The sequence below is a fragment of the Nicotiana tabacum genome, chromosome 11 (genome assembly GCF_000715075.1).
Source record: "Nicotiana tabacum cultivar K326 chromosome 11, ASM71507v2, whole genome shotgun sequence".
Classification (NCBI taxonomy): Eukaryota; Viridiplantae; Streptophyta; class Magnoliopsida; order Solanales; family Solanaceae; genus Nicotiana; species Nicotiana tabacum.
The window spans coordinates 164637531-164653941 of NC_134090.1; the positions used below are offsets into that span (position 1 = coordinate 164637531).

Sequence of the window (16411 nt, forward strand, 5' to 3'; positions counted from 1 at the left end):
GCAATTGTATATATGAAGCATAGTGTTTCTCCGCGTTAAATCAGGGCTGAAGCTAGAACTAAACAAAAACATGATTTCGATGCTGGAGAATCTTTGAGGCCAATCAAACAAGCGGATAGGAAACGAAAAGAGATAGTGTTCGATGATGATTTTATAGAAGATGTGCCTATCAGTAAACCTGGAAAGAAAGCTAAGGTGACTCCCAGTTCAAAAACTCCCAAAAAGAAGAAAAATTCAAAAAAAAAAAAAAACCTAGTGTTAAATCTCCTAAAAATGTTCGAAAACACTCATTGGTGAAGGTAAGAATTTAGTAATTTCTTCACTACTTATGTCGCCTGTTTTAGTTGTTAAAAATCTACATAATCTGTGTTTTTTTTTTTTGCTTTGTAGATTTTTGTAGAAATATTGTATATATATTGCAAATGTATCTATGTTTTTTAAGCACTGAATTAATGTGAGATTATTTGTCTTAATTTTGAAGATTAATTGTAGATTTGTTGATATGTTTAACATTGTTGTTATATTGTATATTATTGAAGTTATTTTGTAGAAAAAACATACAAGTGTATTAGTGCTTTTTAATTACTGTATTAATGTTAGATTACATTTGTTGAATTTTGCAGAATGGACATTTTTTTGCATCCCATAATGTTGATTATGGGATGCTTAGATTCCAGACATTATGTGACCCTAGCATTCCTAGCCAAATTAAAACGCAACCAGAAATATTTGGTCGCCACCCGCTATAGCCTCCGCCGCTAAAAGTCAATAGCGACGAGATTGGGGTCTTGTCCTAAAATTTCATTTGAGACCAGTTTGAATCCTGGTCCCTAAAATACTTTTAGGCATCACATTTCTAGTCTCAAAATACAATATATTGGACACATTAATTTGGTTGTTAAATATTTTAGCGACTAGTTATTCTGGTCCCTAAAATAATTTTAGGAACCACATTAATTTTTTATTATTTCATTCTTGTGCTTGTTAAATTCAATCTATAACAAGAATTAAAAAAAAAAAACTGATAACAACAAGATAATACAGAGATAAATTTTGTTTTACAAAAATTGATTAACATGCCAATTAAATGGCGCCATTTACATGTATAATGTAACTAAGCAATCACAATATTGTTACACAATTTCTGCAACAAAAAAAAAAAAAAAATCTAGCTAACATCCCTAGACATTATACAAAGTACAAATTCCCAGCAAAATGAGAGTCAACTTATATTTCCTCCAAATAAGCTTTTTTACCTGCAAACTTCAATCTCCAAAACCTGTAACAAGTATTAAAATATCTTCAGAAAAACCAATAAAGATCAACAAGATGATTGGTTAAATAATTGTAACGACCCGATCGGTCGTTTTGAGCTTTTGCATTTTTCTCTCCAGTTCTCGGGCATGACTTGCCCCGTGTTATGCAATATGACTTATGTAAATCGTTGGTGTTGAGTTTCAAGTTAATCAGAATTTAATTTGGAAGAACAGTCTCAATGGAAGCTTAAAATTTGAAAGGTTTGACCAAGATTTGACTTGTGTGTATTTGATCTCGGATTGGAATTTTTACGGTTTGGTTAGCTCCGTTAGGTGATTTCTGTCTTAGGAGCGCGATCAAAATGGGTTTTGGAGTTGTACAGAAGATTTAGGCTTGAATTGGCGAAATTGAGATTTCGTCGTTTTCCGGTTGATAGGCGAGACTTTGATATAGAGGTCGGAATGAAATTCCGAGAGTTTCAGTAGCTTCGTTGTGCCATTTGGGATGTGTGTGCAAAATTTCAGGTCATTCGGACGAGATTGATAGACTTTTTGATCGAAAGCATAATTTAAGAGTTCTTGGAGTTTCTAGGCTTGAATCCTATGTTAAATTGGTGATTTGATGTTGTTGAGAGCGTTCTGGAGTTTTGAACAAGTTTGAACGATGTCATGGGATGTGTTGGTACAATTGGTTTGAAGTTCCGGGAGTTCCGGGTAGGTTCCGGGATGTTTTAGGCCGAAAATCATAGCTGTAGCAGGTCCAGAAAGGTTGCAGGTCTCGGCACTCACCCGCGCAGACCGCACAAAATGGTGTGCGGCCGCGGTAGGTGCTGTGCGGACCGCACAAAATGGTATGCGGCCGCGGTGAAGAACATTTCGCTGGTCCTACTTCGGAAGCTCATATCTTTTGATCTACAAGGAATTTTAAGATGATTCAAAAACGAAAGGTGTAGCCCTTCGTGTCTAGATTCCAGAAATGTAAAGATATCGCAATTTGGACATCTGTAGCGAATGTTATGGCCAAAAGACTAAAGTCTGTCACTGTAGAGAAAAGCTTGTGCGGCCCCGGTCGTTTTTGTGCGGACCGCACTGGTTTTGTGCGGACCGCGGTCGATTTTGTGCGGCCCGTGGAGGCGGAAATCTGTGGGGTACTCTATAAATACGAGGTTTTGGGTTTTATTTGATATTTTGACATAGAGAGCTCGGATTTTGGCGATTTTTTGAAGGTTTTTCAAGAAATTCATCGGGGTAAGTGATTCTAACTCAGATTTGGCTAGAGTACATGAATCTATCATTGAATTCATCATTTAATTCGTGATTTGGGATGGAATTTGGAAAGAAAATTGTGAAATCTTTCAAAAATATAAAATGATGATTTGAAGGACCAAATGGTATCGGAATTGGATAATTTTCGTATGGATAGACTCGTGAGAGTATAAGGATTCTAGTTTTGTGAATTTTGTCAAATTCCGAGATGTGGGCCCGAGGGTCGGGTTTGACCAATTTCTGAAATTTTGTGGTAATTCGATTATTTTCGCTTCGGGTTTGTTCCCTTAACATATTGTGACGTATTTGTTCTGATTTTGGATAGATTCGACGCGCGTGGAGGCCAATTCGAGGGGCAAAGCATCGCGAGCTAGAGAATTAGCAGGTTCGAGGTGAGTAATGGTTGTAAATGATGTCCTGAGGGTTTAAAACCCCGAATTGCACATCGTAGTGTTGTATTGAGGTGAGACACGCGCATGAGTGATGAGCGTGGGGTCTTTTACTACTGGGGATTGTGACTTGGTCCATCCCGATTGATGACTTTACCGCGTATTTGATTAAAACTTATTTGTTATCGTCATGATTTGGGCTGATTGCCATATTTGGGCTTTATGCCAACTATTTGAACCCTCCGGGAATTTTTATCACTAATTCCTCACTATTTGACTTATTACTTGAACTCAGTCCTGTTGATATTTACTGTTTTACAAACTCAGCCACTTTATTTCATATTCAAACTTAAATGATATTTCTAAATGATATTTTGGGTTGAGAACTACTGTTTTACTAATGCCCGAGGGGCTTGTGATGATTTTCGGACTGAGTGAGGCCGAGGGCCATATGTGAGGATATGCTGAGTGATATGAGGCCGAGGGCCTGAGATACTTTTTATTGCCACGAGATGGCTTGATATTGCGCTTGGGCCGTAAGGGGCCCCTCCGGAGTCTGCACCACCACACAGTGAGCGCGGGTACCCATCATGATTTGAGAGTGAGCCTGAGGGGCTGATATTGTACTGAGAGTGAGCCCGAGGGGCTGATACTGTTCTAAGTGATTGATACTGTGCCCGAGGGGCGGATTTCTACTTGTTATTTACCTGCCAAACTACCTATTTTACTTATTTAAAAAGGGATTTAACTTGATTTCTTCACGAATTTACTACTTTAAGTGATTTTTACTGCTTTGATATAGAATTGCCTTGTGCCTTTACGTGTTTTCATGCTTTCAGCCATTATTTATATTTGTTACTCACTGAGTTGGACTACTCACTTTACTCTCTGCACCTTGTGTGCAGATTTAGGTATTTATGCACCCGGTAGTGGGTTTTGGCTGATCGGTGGCAGAGTCATCGGAGTTTAGCAAGTTAGCTACCGGCGTTAGCATCACTGCTTCTCTCTTTCTTCATTCATTAGTCTGTATTTGTACACTCAAGCTTTCAGTTGTATTTATACCCTAGTAAATGCTCGTGACTTATGACACCCCGGTTAGGGCTGTGTTGGGTTATACTTCCGCACCTTATTGACATTATCCGCTACTTAGTGTTGTTATATCATGTTTTAGACTGCTTTTATGATATTTAACTGTTTAAAAAGTGAATTGGGTATAATTGGCTGACCTTGTCTTCACGAGAGGCACCATCACGATCGGATTCGGGTTTAGGGTCGTGACAATAATATTGTATAATTTTACCCTAATAATGATCAACCTACTTACCAAAATTCATCAAGTGTGGTCATCTACCCTACAAAAGTTAAATGGCAACGTAAAAGGGATTGCATGAACACAAAAAATTGATTTAGACCTTTGGGAAATATGTTCAAGGATAATTTTATCTACTATCCCGGGTTTAAATGTTAAATACAATTATGAAATAATTTCTTGGCTAAAGGTAAAAATCACAAATCTTGACAGAAGCACAACTATGTTTCATGCTAAAGCAGTATAAGCTTTGCCCTTGAGCAAATTTAATGCGTAAATACATAGATCATTGTCATAATATACTTTAAAATAAGGTATTAAACTTGAAAAACTTGATATTTTTCTATTCTTTGGCTGAAGAATGTAAAGTAACCAATCTTTACTTTAATGGGATTTTTTAAGATCTGCAAATATAACTTAGCTACATACGCATATTAGTAACAGCCATTGATTTCCAATAGAAGCAATCGAAAATGGACAGAACATGCTGAGAATTAAGGTAATATACCGTCGATGATACAAAGTGGGTTGCTAGACCACAAGCAAGCATTTCAGCACCATCCAACCTAGCACCAGTAAGACCAGCATATTCCCCTGCCAAAGAGTACAAGAAATTAGAAATAAGCCAAGGGGAAATGAGACTTAACATTTGATTTTTTTTTGTTGTTGAGAAAGAACGAGACTTAACATTTGTACCTACAAATCCTATGTGCATCATGGTAACATAGGAATTAGCCCTCCCCAATAATAGCAACATAATCAGAATAAAGAAATCAGGGGAAAAAAGGATCATATCTCTAGATAAAATCGGTATCATTCATTCAAACGTGTCACGATTTTTACATGTCTTCAAAGGCTAACATTTGTAATAATCTAAGAAATTCATATGAAAGCAAGGGCTGATATTTGTAATAATTTAAACTTGACAAATTCAGCCATCACGTGAAACCTAAGGCTGACATCCAGCTAACTGTCCAAATATTTGTAGCAAAAATATATTTTGGAGACTTTCATGTGAAAAGTAAGTATGATTATATAATGAGTGCAAACTTACTTTTAAAGTGAGGAAACATATGATCAATGAATGAATAATGGTGGAAAACAGATAAAAAGAATGTCCAGAGAATTCGAAAACTATAAGAGAAGATGCACCAAAAGGTGTGTATCACAAGCTTTTGAACCCCTTCTGCAGGAACTAAGGATCAATTTACTGTTTCTGACTCTTTCTTACTTTTGATTTCAAGGATATCGGGGAATTAGAAGCAGCATTTAATGCAAAGTAGCTGAGCTGACCATTGCTCTTAAAATAGCCTAAACTAGTGAGCAGCCATGTAGTGACTTTTAATTCCCAACGACAAGTAGCAAATAACTTCACACTGACACTTGAATGAATTACATCAACAGCAGTAAATTCCTTCAGAAATATAAACAATGTGGCAAGTGAAATTACCAAAGAATCCTGGAAGTCTTGATAAACAGTAAGAGGCACCTATATTAGGAAAGAATCCCAAAGCTATTTCGGGCATGGAAAAAACCTACATGCAAAAAAACATAAGAATATGTTGGACATGAAATTTTTGGTATCAGATCAACAAACATCAAGTTAGAAAAAGGGTTATGTGTAATCTTCAATGCAAATCTGAGGTACCACCTAAAGCTCATGAAAATATACAATTTGTAAGGTTTTGCTCTTATTTGGCTAGTGTTATTCTACTGGAACATTCATATATTGCTGCACTCCATATGAAAGGACATAAAGAGACAAATTTCAAGAAAATGCCAAAGAATGTGGCAAAGATCAAATATAAAAGGGAAAGAAGACAACAAGATAAAATCTACTTCAAGTACAGGCAATACCGACTTTTCTGTTGCAACTCGAAATCTACCACGTACAGAAACACCAGCCCCGCCTCCCATGACGATTCCATTAAGAATGGTAACCTTCAATGGGCAGTCCAAATAAGATTAAGGAGTACATCAAAGAAAGTTATATTACAGAACTAAAATAACACATGACCTAGCTTAACCTGGGGTTTGCTATATTTTTGCCATAACATAGTTCAGTATGTATCACTTTTGGAAATAATTATCACCAAATTTTCAGTTACCTGATAAGCATAAATAAATAATTAAATATATGACTGGGGACATTAAGCTATGTGCACTTAAAATTACTAAGTTATTGAAAAACTTAAATATCATCCAGAAATATCACAGTTGTCACCAGCCATATCTGGTATGTCTCTCTGTATTGTTAGCACATAGTAGCATTACCTTTTATTTCTTTTAACTAATTAAAGTCTAGACTTTTTAAATGCCAAAGAGTAGCTTGACTTCTAAGCCTTACACTGTTTAATTTGCAGCCGATATCAACTTTGTAACAGAAAATTCGGAAAAATAGATAATTTTAACACTTAAGGAATGATAGCATTACTTTGGCACATGGTGAAAGAAAGCCATATTTGGTAGCATCCACAGTGGATCTGACTCCATTTACTGTATTTGACTGTTTCACATTAAACTGGAGGTTACATAAGAATCAAATTAGAAAAAAGATATAGGACATGAAAGTACTCTAAAATGCACATAACCTTTTAGACTAATCGAATAATACTCCACGAGAATGTAAGCTGCAAATTGATTGTGAAAACGGAGAACACACAATTTCTCAGTTCAACACTGATCAACTAGTTTACTAATTGTTACTCATCAACAATTTCTCTGGTCATTAGAAGGACATAACCTTCATAGCAATGAGCTAGAATTAATAAATTATTAATCAATGATTAAATTTAAGAATCTAAAAGTAATAATATACCACAAGAATGAGATAAGCTGTAAATTAATTGTCAAAACAAAAGGAACAAATAATTTCTGTGTTCAACACTTATCAACTAGTGTACTAGTTACTCATTCCATATATTTTTTGTTTATAGTTATATTATTACATGCTTGTGAATTGAATTAAGTGAAAACTTGACTCTAACCCAACACTGACGGTCTTAGTACTAATATAAGAAAAGGACAGATAATAAAACTATCTAAAAATGAATGCACTAAAGTCAAACACTCGATTCTGAAATTTTTTACTTTCGACTACAACGATAGAACTAAAATGCGGCTGATTGAAAATAGAGTTGTTAGGTATCATTTTGTTGAGTTACAAATGAGCCATAAATACTCCAAATGCTAAATTCATTAGCAAGCCACAAACAAGACTTTCTAAAACTAAGCCAATATATACTAGACTCACTAAAAGTTAAAGAAGATGAAAAAAACCCAACTAAATATTACATTATGTTTTCAAAAGCTAAAAGGTTGTCTAAAATTCAACACTATATTCCTGCTACAAAAAGGATTAAAACATAGGAATTCACTAATAAACAATCTAAACAAAATGAAGATCTATTTTTACGGAAGATAAACAATTGACGACATATCTTTAATCCAAACTACATATAAAAAGGGGGAGTTCCTCTAAGCACTAACTGCAAAAAAAATGCTGAACAGAGTATAGAAGATAAGAACTAATTAAAAGAAAATGAAACAAGGAAAAGGCTTTTACAAACAATTCAAAAAGAGGACACGCAAGAAAACACAATCTTGAAAAGAAACTGATTGTACAAAATCTTGCTGAGCAACCACAAAATAGAAGCACAAAGACAAAAATACATTAGAAAAGCTAGATATAACAAAAACCCAGATGAGGAGTAATAAGTAAAGATTGTCTCATAGGATATATATAGAGAAATAAAGTGTGCTTACTTTGGGTAAGATAGTCGTCCATTCCTAGTTTGATTTTCTCCCCAAACCTGCACAAACGGGTTTCAAACCTACTGTGACAGAGATGAAAGAGTGAAAGAGTAGAAATATATAGCTCTGATTTTAGTATACATGCTGTCGTTCATAGCCTTTGAGGGAAATCTGCAGACTTAGGTTTATGGAAGTGATTTAGGGATTTGAGAGAGATGAGATGTGAGTGGGAGCCAGCTAAGCTTTCTTTATTTCCTTGGAAAAGATAAAGATGTCAAGTTAATTTTCTTATATTTTATTCTAACGGCGTCAAGCCAGGAGCAAGGGCAAAATGAGGAATCGAAAGCCAGGAGCAAGGGCAAAACGAGGAATCGAAAGCACGAACCTATCTTCCCCAAATTACAATTTTTTTTGGATGTAAGCATAACAGATACAACATTATCAAAGGTATCCACAAGGGATGCACAAAAAAGACCGCTATCTTCACATAGATAAATGTAGTTTGGCATGTCACCTCTTTTTTGCGCCAAAAAGTTACTCTTTTGTGACCAGATATCAACCCTTTTATGAACTAGACTTAATTCTCTTCGTTGATTTAATGAAAAATTAGAGAATTAAGGACGAGCATATATTCTCATCCCTACTATGGTACTTTTAGGGACCACATTCGAACCCCGTCATTAAATGTTGGTCTCTAATAAGGCTTTTTCTTGTAATGAATGTTGATTATTGGGTGCTTAGATTCCAGACATTATGTGACCCTAGTATTCCTAGCCAAATTAAAGCGTTTTTGTCTCCAAATGGTTTGAAGCTGTTCAAGAAGACATGCTTTGGTTATTTACTGTCATTTCCCAATTTATGCATGCAAAATCAAGCTATTCATCTTCTTATGAAGTATGAATTGAAATTATCCGATGTTTCCTATTTTTCAGTTGAGTTAAAAGGTGAGAGGTTAAATTTTGGATTGAGAGAGTTTGCAGTAGTAACTGGTCTTAGATGTCATACTGAGGTGACAGACTTTGGTTACACTCCTAATTATGTCAGTAAGATAATGAGCAGTTACTTTCCAAACAAGGTAAAAGTGGAGAAGACATACCTAAAACAGATAGTAACCAATAAAAGCTGGGTCAATGATGAGGATGCAGTAAAGTTATGTATTCTGTATCTCATAGAATTCTTCATTTGTCTTTCAGAGAGAGACCATATTGGGTTGGTAGATCATTTTAGGTTTTGTTGGGTGAAATCTGATCAGTACGAGCCATTTCCATGGGGTATTCAGTCTTACAGACAGTTGATTGAATCAGTTAGGCACAGGCTAAATTCTTTCATTCATTCTTATCTCATTCGAGGATTCCCACTAGCCATGCATGTATGGTTGTATAAGTGTTGCTCCTCCGTCAACATTGATATAGCTACAAGGATTTCTAATTCAATCCCTCGCATACACAACTGGTCAGCTACTAAGGGTCAGATTTGGGTAGCTGCAATTGAAGACAAAATGATCAAGCCTGAATGGATGAAGGTAAATGGTCTTTATTTATGATAATACAATTTATCTACAAAATATCTATAATTTGTATACATATTCTTCCTTAAACAAGCTAATTTATTTTTTTCATCATTCAGTTCACCAACATAAATGAATCACCTGAAGAGTTTTCAGTGATGTCTTTGTCTGATAAAGTTGAGTACATAATTGAAGAGGTTGAACATGTTTCTGAGAATCCAAAAGTTGATGCTCCTCCATTGGAACCCAAAGAATCAATTGGAAAAGAGGAAAAAGAGTCTATTCTTCGTAAAATAACAAAGTTAAAAAGAGGTGTTGAGAAGGTAACATGTAGTCCTAAAAAGAATTGTGATGTATATATAATAGTGTATCTGTTTTTAATGTATTTTAAGACATATTTGTGAAGTTAACTATGTATTTTTATAATTATGTAGTTGAAGAACTAGGTAGCTTTCGAGACCTAATAAAGGATTCAGTCAAGACTGTTTTGCAGGTGATAAACAGTCCAAATGATCAAGCTGATGCAAAGGTAACATTTGAATTTTAATCATATTAACAAAACTATATATGTCACCTCTAAAATATAAATCCTAACTAATATAAAACTTACAGTTTGCTGGTAATTCAACCAAAAATACTGACCAACCAAAAGACAAGAACAATCAGCAATTTCAGTTCAATAGTAGTGAACTAGTGCAGGTCAGCCCCAGGAAAATAGGTATCTACAATATATCTCCAGTTTATCTACAATTATCTACAGAATATATACAAAATATCTACAAGTTATCTACAACATAACTACAATTTGTCTACATTATATATACATAATATATACAATTGCTGATCTAGCATATTGGCACATCTCTACAGATTTATATAGATATTATGACACACCTTCATATCTTCATAAATTGTCAAGCCAATACTATCCAGTATGATTTAACATTTTTTAATGAAAAAACAAAACATGCTGAATGTGCACTTGGTGAAGAAAATCATCCAGCACATGTTGATTTATATACACATTTTGAAGGGACAGTTGATGAAGAGAATGCAGCTATGAAATTGCTTTCAGAGATATTTTCTTTATGTTTTAATATTTTTACCATTCTATTAAGTTATATATACATGGTGTTACAGAGAGGGAAAATATGCATGCACAATCTCCAATTTACGGAGTGACAGTAGCAGCTCAAAGAGAACAGCAGAATCCCGAAGATGACAATGTAGGTGAAGAGACAGAGTATGTGAATGTAGGTGATTCAGAAGAATCCGGAGGTGAGAAGAAAGAGATTACGCTTGATGATTTTGAGCTGCCTGATAACTTCTCCCAGTTGGTTAAGTTCGGCGAGCTTATACAAGATGAAACAACACCCGTGCATCAAGGTAGAACAAGGCAGTCGGGAAAGTATGCCCGATCACCATTTCTCTCTTTATACAATTATGGTGGCAGCACCTTGGTTGGACCTCAAAATTTTCACCTCAAGCACCCATTTACTAGTGTTATTGGTCAAAATGTAGACCTTGAGTTGTTGGATCAATTCCACAAGTGGTTATACCACAGTATTGACACAGGTTCAAAGAGGTTAGGTTACACAATTTGACACTTTTATTCCAGTATTCATCTTTTACACATCCACTTGATTCAACAATTTTATTTTAATTGCTATTTGTTTATATAGGAGGAAGGCTCCGTATTCTCTAAAGGACAACCAAATTAAATCATGGTTGGATCTTGGAGTTGAAAAGGTTGACAATAAGGAGTGGTTCTTTTCCCTAGCACACCCAGGACAAGTCCTCAATGACTCGGTAAGATTCAATGTATTTGATTTGTAAATTTTTTTGTAGATAATTTGTAGATAGTTTGTATTCTGAATGATAGATGCTTTGTATTCTGATTGTATATGAATTGTAGTTATTTTGTAGTTTTGTGTAGAATATTTGAAGATAACTTGTAGAATAAATGCAATATGTTTTTGTTGCAGCACATTAATTTTATAATGTATTACTTGAGAAAAAGAGGCAAGTATGACCCCCACAACAAGACCAGGTTTACTACAACAGATTGTGTATTCAAGACTAGGATTGATCAGATTTATGAAAAGTTCCAAAATTCTCCTCAAGAAAAGAAGTTTTTTGTTGTCAAACCCTAGGACGTTGTAGCAGAATATATATTGGGGTATAGACTACTCGCAAATATTGCATGGGATGAAGTTGATTATATCATCATGCCCGTCAACATTGTAGAAAAATTCCATTGGGTGTTGGTTGTTTTTGACATTGCAGAAAGGTGTCTTTATGCGTATGATTCCATGGTCTCTTCACACAATCACTCTATTGTTGAATCTTGTGTCGACAAGTTTTCTATTATTATCCCTTTATTTTTGTCATGCACCGGATTTTATGGGAAGCGCAAAAGACATCAACTTCAAGAACACAAAAGCATACATTGAGAAAGCTATTACCGACCCTCTTAATGTCACGCCCCAAACCTGGGTCTGGACATAATACGACACTCGGTGCCTGACTACATGTGACCGAGCGAACCAACTGGCTAGCTGAATCAACATGTGATATCATAACATACTGAATACGGAATACGGAAGATAAACTAACACATACTGATATACTGAAAGTCTAAAGGATATAAATCAAAGTATGGAAATATTAATACAATTTCTGAAACGTATTTGTAGCATACACAGCTTAACATGAAAAACTTGAGACTCTGTCTAACTGTCACTCTAGTCTATGAAGCCTCTAATAAAGTACTGAAAACACTGTCTGTCTGTAAATATTGAAAGACTGTAAAGTAATGATAATGCCCCAGAAGAACTGGGGATCACCAAGTAGCTGGTACGAGAATCCTAGCATTCTGAATCATCAACTTGTAAGTCATTACCTGCATCGTGAGATGCAGGCCCCAGACAAAAGGGACGTCAGTACATTTGAATTGTACTGGTATGTAAAGCAACTGAAAGAAAGAATTATAAATGCTGAAACTGAAACTAAGCTGATAACTGAGAATTTATAATTGACAACTGAAATAATTACTATTGAAACTGAAACTAAAATGATAACTGATAACTGGTAACTGGTAACTGATATGATAACTGATAACTGAACGGTAACTAATAATTGAACTGAAAGGAAGTAAGGATATGAATACTCCCTTTTCTGAATGATGAACAACCCGTTTATCTGAATATTAAACTGCGGTCTCATGCCCAATATATATATATGTGCACAAACTGCGTCCTCGGGCCCAAGTATACGTATACATAACTGCGACCTCAGGTCCAAAATGTATAAAGCATAAACTGCGGCCTCAGGCCCAAAGATGCATAAAGCATAAACTGTGGCCTCAGGCCCAATGATACATAAAGCATAAACTGCGGCCTTAGCCCCAAATATAGGTGTTCAACAATCAGGGATTTAAAATCAGGAACTGAGAATCATATTGCAATACATGATAATGAAATACTGAATCACACTGAGTCACATGATACTGGCATACTAAGTTACATAATACTGAAATACTGAATAGGACTAAACTGAGATATGTTTTCTTGAACTGATTATGAACACTGAAACTTCAACTGTTTATGGAATACTGAGTAATCTATACTAAGACTCGGGGGCATTAAACCCAAGTCTATATTGAATACGCACTGAGCTCACAATGTTCAGAATGAAAGTCATGAACGAGTTATGAAGCTAGAGAATAGAAGTTCGACAACTATTCAAGAAGTTAGGCTAAACTATATTTCTGAGGCAATTTGTAACGTCGTAAAAGAAACGTAGTGTAGGGAGAATCATTAACATTCCCAAACATTAGAGTTAGCCTCACATACCTTAACTTTATGCTCTTGAGCGTAATACAACATTCGCCAACCCTTTCAACTTTAATCTATATCAATACAAGTCAAAGGGATTCCATATTAGCAATAATACTCATGTTTGGTTACTTAGGCATTTTTCTCAAATACTTGGTGGCATAAAGCTTCATAGTCCTTATTAATGGTGTCTCTATACCCAATAACCCATTCTCTTGCTTCTAGATAAATTCTAAAGTCTCACATGGTTATAATCAACATCATTCTTTATCACCCATAAAGTAAACAACACCCTTAATCAATAATCAACAATCAACAACCCAAACCTATAATCGTTCATGATTTTCTATCAAACCCGTCAACTCATAACTCATGAACTAGAGTCTATAATCATTAATCCAATGCTAGAATCAATTAGAGGGTGAAGACATTACCTTTTTGAAGTTCAATCTTCTTGAATTCGAGTTCTAGGGTTCCTTCTCTCAACAACGATGTACCAATCGAATATCTAATGATATGGAGGGTTTACCCATGTTAATAAGATGTTGGAAAATTGAAATTAACTTAGAATCACCATTAGAACTTACCTTGGGTGGTGGAAGGACCCTTAAGGAGTTAGGTTTTTGAGAGTTCTCCTTTCTAAAGTAAGTTTTTATGTTTTGGGGATGTGGGGGATGAAATATGGCTTTAAAACAACCCCCATGAGCGCTCCCGTGCACCTAAAGACCTGACCGCGCTACTGACTGCGTAAAATGGCAGTAACACCCCCTCAAAAGTAGCATGGTCGCGCTACAGGGCGCGCATATCGCATATCGTTCTGTAAAATGCACATAACGTTTTGCACAGAGATCCGTTCAGGCTCCATAATATATCGTTAGAAAGTTATTTCAAAGTCCTACAATTTTTATACTTTGAGTTTTCCCAAATTCCTTACATAGTTTCACTAAACTCTGCTAGAAAATAGATCTTCTGCAAACTTAATCTATTTTGAAACAACTATTTTCACCCATAATCATCCCGATAGGACTTCACATGTCCAAAATATAACCTTACTACTCGTTTAACTCATTCATACCTAAGTCGAATTTATGGGATGTTACATTATCTCCTCCTTGGGATCATTCGTCCTCGAATGATTGTCCTGACTGTAACTTCTTCTAACTACGGACCTTAAACGAGTCTGGTGGAAACATGAACTTTTATTAACACTTGTATACTAAACTGAATGAATATATGATTACAGAACTGTTGAGCTACTGAATTAAATGACTACTGCATTGACTGAATATTGGTCTGCCATAGATACGTGAATACTGAACTAACATGGATATATGAATATTGAACTGACACGAATATTTGAGTAGTCTAAGTACTAAGCTGGCATGAATGTCTAAGTAATGGACTAATATAAGTAGCTGAGTATTGAGCTGACATGAGTATTTGAGTACTGAACTGACATGAGTATCTGAGTACTGGAAACTTGAATATCATAACATGATACGTGAAATACTGGCTGTACCACCACTAATTATGGTGGCAACTCCAACTCATAAGCTAATTGACTGATCCTTCGCAAGAATCTATATGGCCCAATAAAGCAGGGACTATGCTTCCCCTTCTTCCCAAATCTCATAACGCTTTTCATAAGCGAAACTTTCAGAAATACCCAATCATCAACTTGAAACTCTAAGTCTCTATGCTGCATGCTTGAATAGGACTTTTGGCGGCTCTGAGCCGTCTTTAACGCTCTTGAATCAACTTAACTTTCTCTATAGTCTGATAGACCAAATCGGGTCCTAACAACTCCACTTCTCCAACTTTGAACCAACCAATTGGTGATATACACTTTCGCCCATACAGAGTCTCTTACAGTGCTATCTTGATACTAGAATGGTAGATGTTATTATTAACAAGGTCAATGAGAGGTATGTGATCATCCCAATTACTTTTAACATCAAGGACATATCCTCAACTGTTTGAATAATGTGCTTTGCCTGGCCATCTTTCTGAGGACGAAAAACTTGTGCCTAATTATTTCTGAAAGAACTTCTAAAGTTCATTTTTTTAAACTGAGCACCACAGTCCGAAATGACAGACAACGGAGTCTCATGCAATCAGATGATTTCCTAAATGTACAACTTGGTATAATCTTCTACTGAATCTGTAGTTTTTACTGGCAAGAAGTATGCTAACTTGGTAAGTCGTTTCACAATCATCCAATCAAATCATGCTTTTAAATGAGCAAGATAATCCTGTTATAAATTTAATATTTACCATCTCCACTCAAAATATGTGTATTCTATGATAAAACACTAGGCTTTCTACTGCTCGACTTTCACTTGCTGACAATTCGGACAATTGGCCACAAAGTTTGCGACGTTTTTTTTCATGTCGTTCAACCAATAAATCTCCTTGGTCATGGTGCATATTTGGGGAACCTGGATGGAAAGAATACCTGGAATTATGGGTTTCTAACATGATCTTCCTCTTTAAGTCCATCTATGTCTAGAACACACAAACTGTCTTGGTACTTCAGAGTACCATCATCTCCCCCTTGTTTAAAAGCCATCATCTTATGCCTGTGAATCCACTTTTTCAACTATAACAAGTAGGGATCATCAAACTATTTCTCCTTCATTTAGGCTACTAAGGAGGAACAAGCCATATTATAGACAACAACTCTACTATCTTTGGAGTACGCAAATTGAACTCCTAGCTAGGGTAAGCGGTGAACTTCTTTCACCAGAGTTCTCTTATCTACCTCAATCATGAGTTATACTTCCCACACTTGATTATCTTCTTAAGCATTTCCTGAAAACACTTATAGAATTGTTGTGAGCTAAGTCTTTGACATGTACTCTAAATTTTAGAGTCCCGTGCAATGGCACTGCCTTCATAACACATAAATAGGCATGATTTTATAGCTTTTCTGTGATCATTTTATCATCAATAACTAAGCTCGGTGATCATTGTACTCACTTTGTGTTTCTTACATTGCTATACATAATCCCTGTGGTAATTATACAATTTTCCCTCATTACCGAACTGATTTTCTTTTTCATATCCCATGCCAACTATTCGGGTTTCAAATCTCT

The 16411-nt window shown here is 35.5% G+C and overlaps 1 protein-coding gene across 8 annotated transcripts; it reads right to left on the reverse strand.

Annotated features, from left to right (window-relative positions):
• Nucleotides 1–1067: 1067 nt before the first annotated feature.
• On the reverse strand, nt 1068–8470 carry LOC107830821 (3-hydroxyisobutyryl-CoA hydrolase 1). Of its 8 annotated transcripts, none has more exons than XM_016658478.2 (7): nt 7986–8445; nt 6655–6741; nt 6248–6328; nt 6078–6161; nt 5671–5755; nt 4729–4814; nt 1068–1279 (listed from the first exon to the last, which is right to left on the reverse strand). In XM_016658478.2, exons 3-7 carry the CDS (start codon nt 6275–6277, stop codon nt 1253–1255), a joined length of 312 nt encoding a protein of 103 aa, XP_016513964.1. In that variant the 5' UTR covers nt 6278–6328; nt 6655–6741; nt 7986–8445; the 3' UTR covers nt 1068–1252. The 8 variants fall into 8 exon arrangements, with proteins under 8 accessions (XP_016513964.1, XP_016513959.1, XP_016513958.1 ...); XM_016658473.2 differs by lacking the exon at nt 1068–1279 and having other exon boundaries at nt 4340–4814; nt 6655–6726; nt 7986–8032; nt 8115–8470; XM_016658472.2 differs by lacking the exon at nt 1068–1279 and having other exon boundaries at nt 4340–4814; nt 7986–8032; nt 8115–8470.
• Nucleotides 8471–16411: the final 7941 nt, after the last annotated feature.

Excerpts from the sequence above, each read along its gene's own strand:
- LOC107830821 (XM_016658473.2), bottom strand. The coding sequence starts at position 6,277 with ATGTTATGGCAAAAATATAGCAAACCCCAG. Across the intron at positions 6,162-6,247 it reads AAAAATATAGCAAACCCCAG|GTTACCATTCTTAATGGAAT; the intron begins GTTAAGCTAGGT and ends TGCCCATTGAAG. Across the intron at positions 4,815-5,670 it reads AAGACTTCCAGGATTCTTTG|GGGAATATGCTGGTCTTACT; the intron begins GTAATTTCACTT and ends ACTCTTTGGCAG.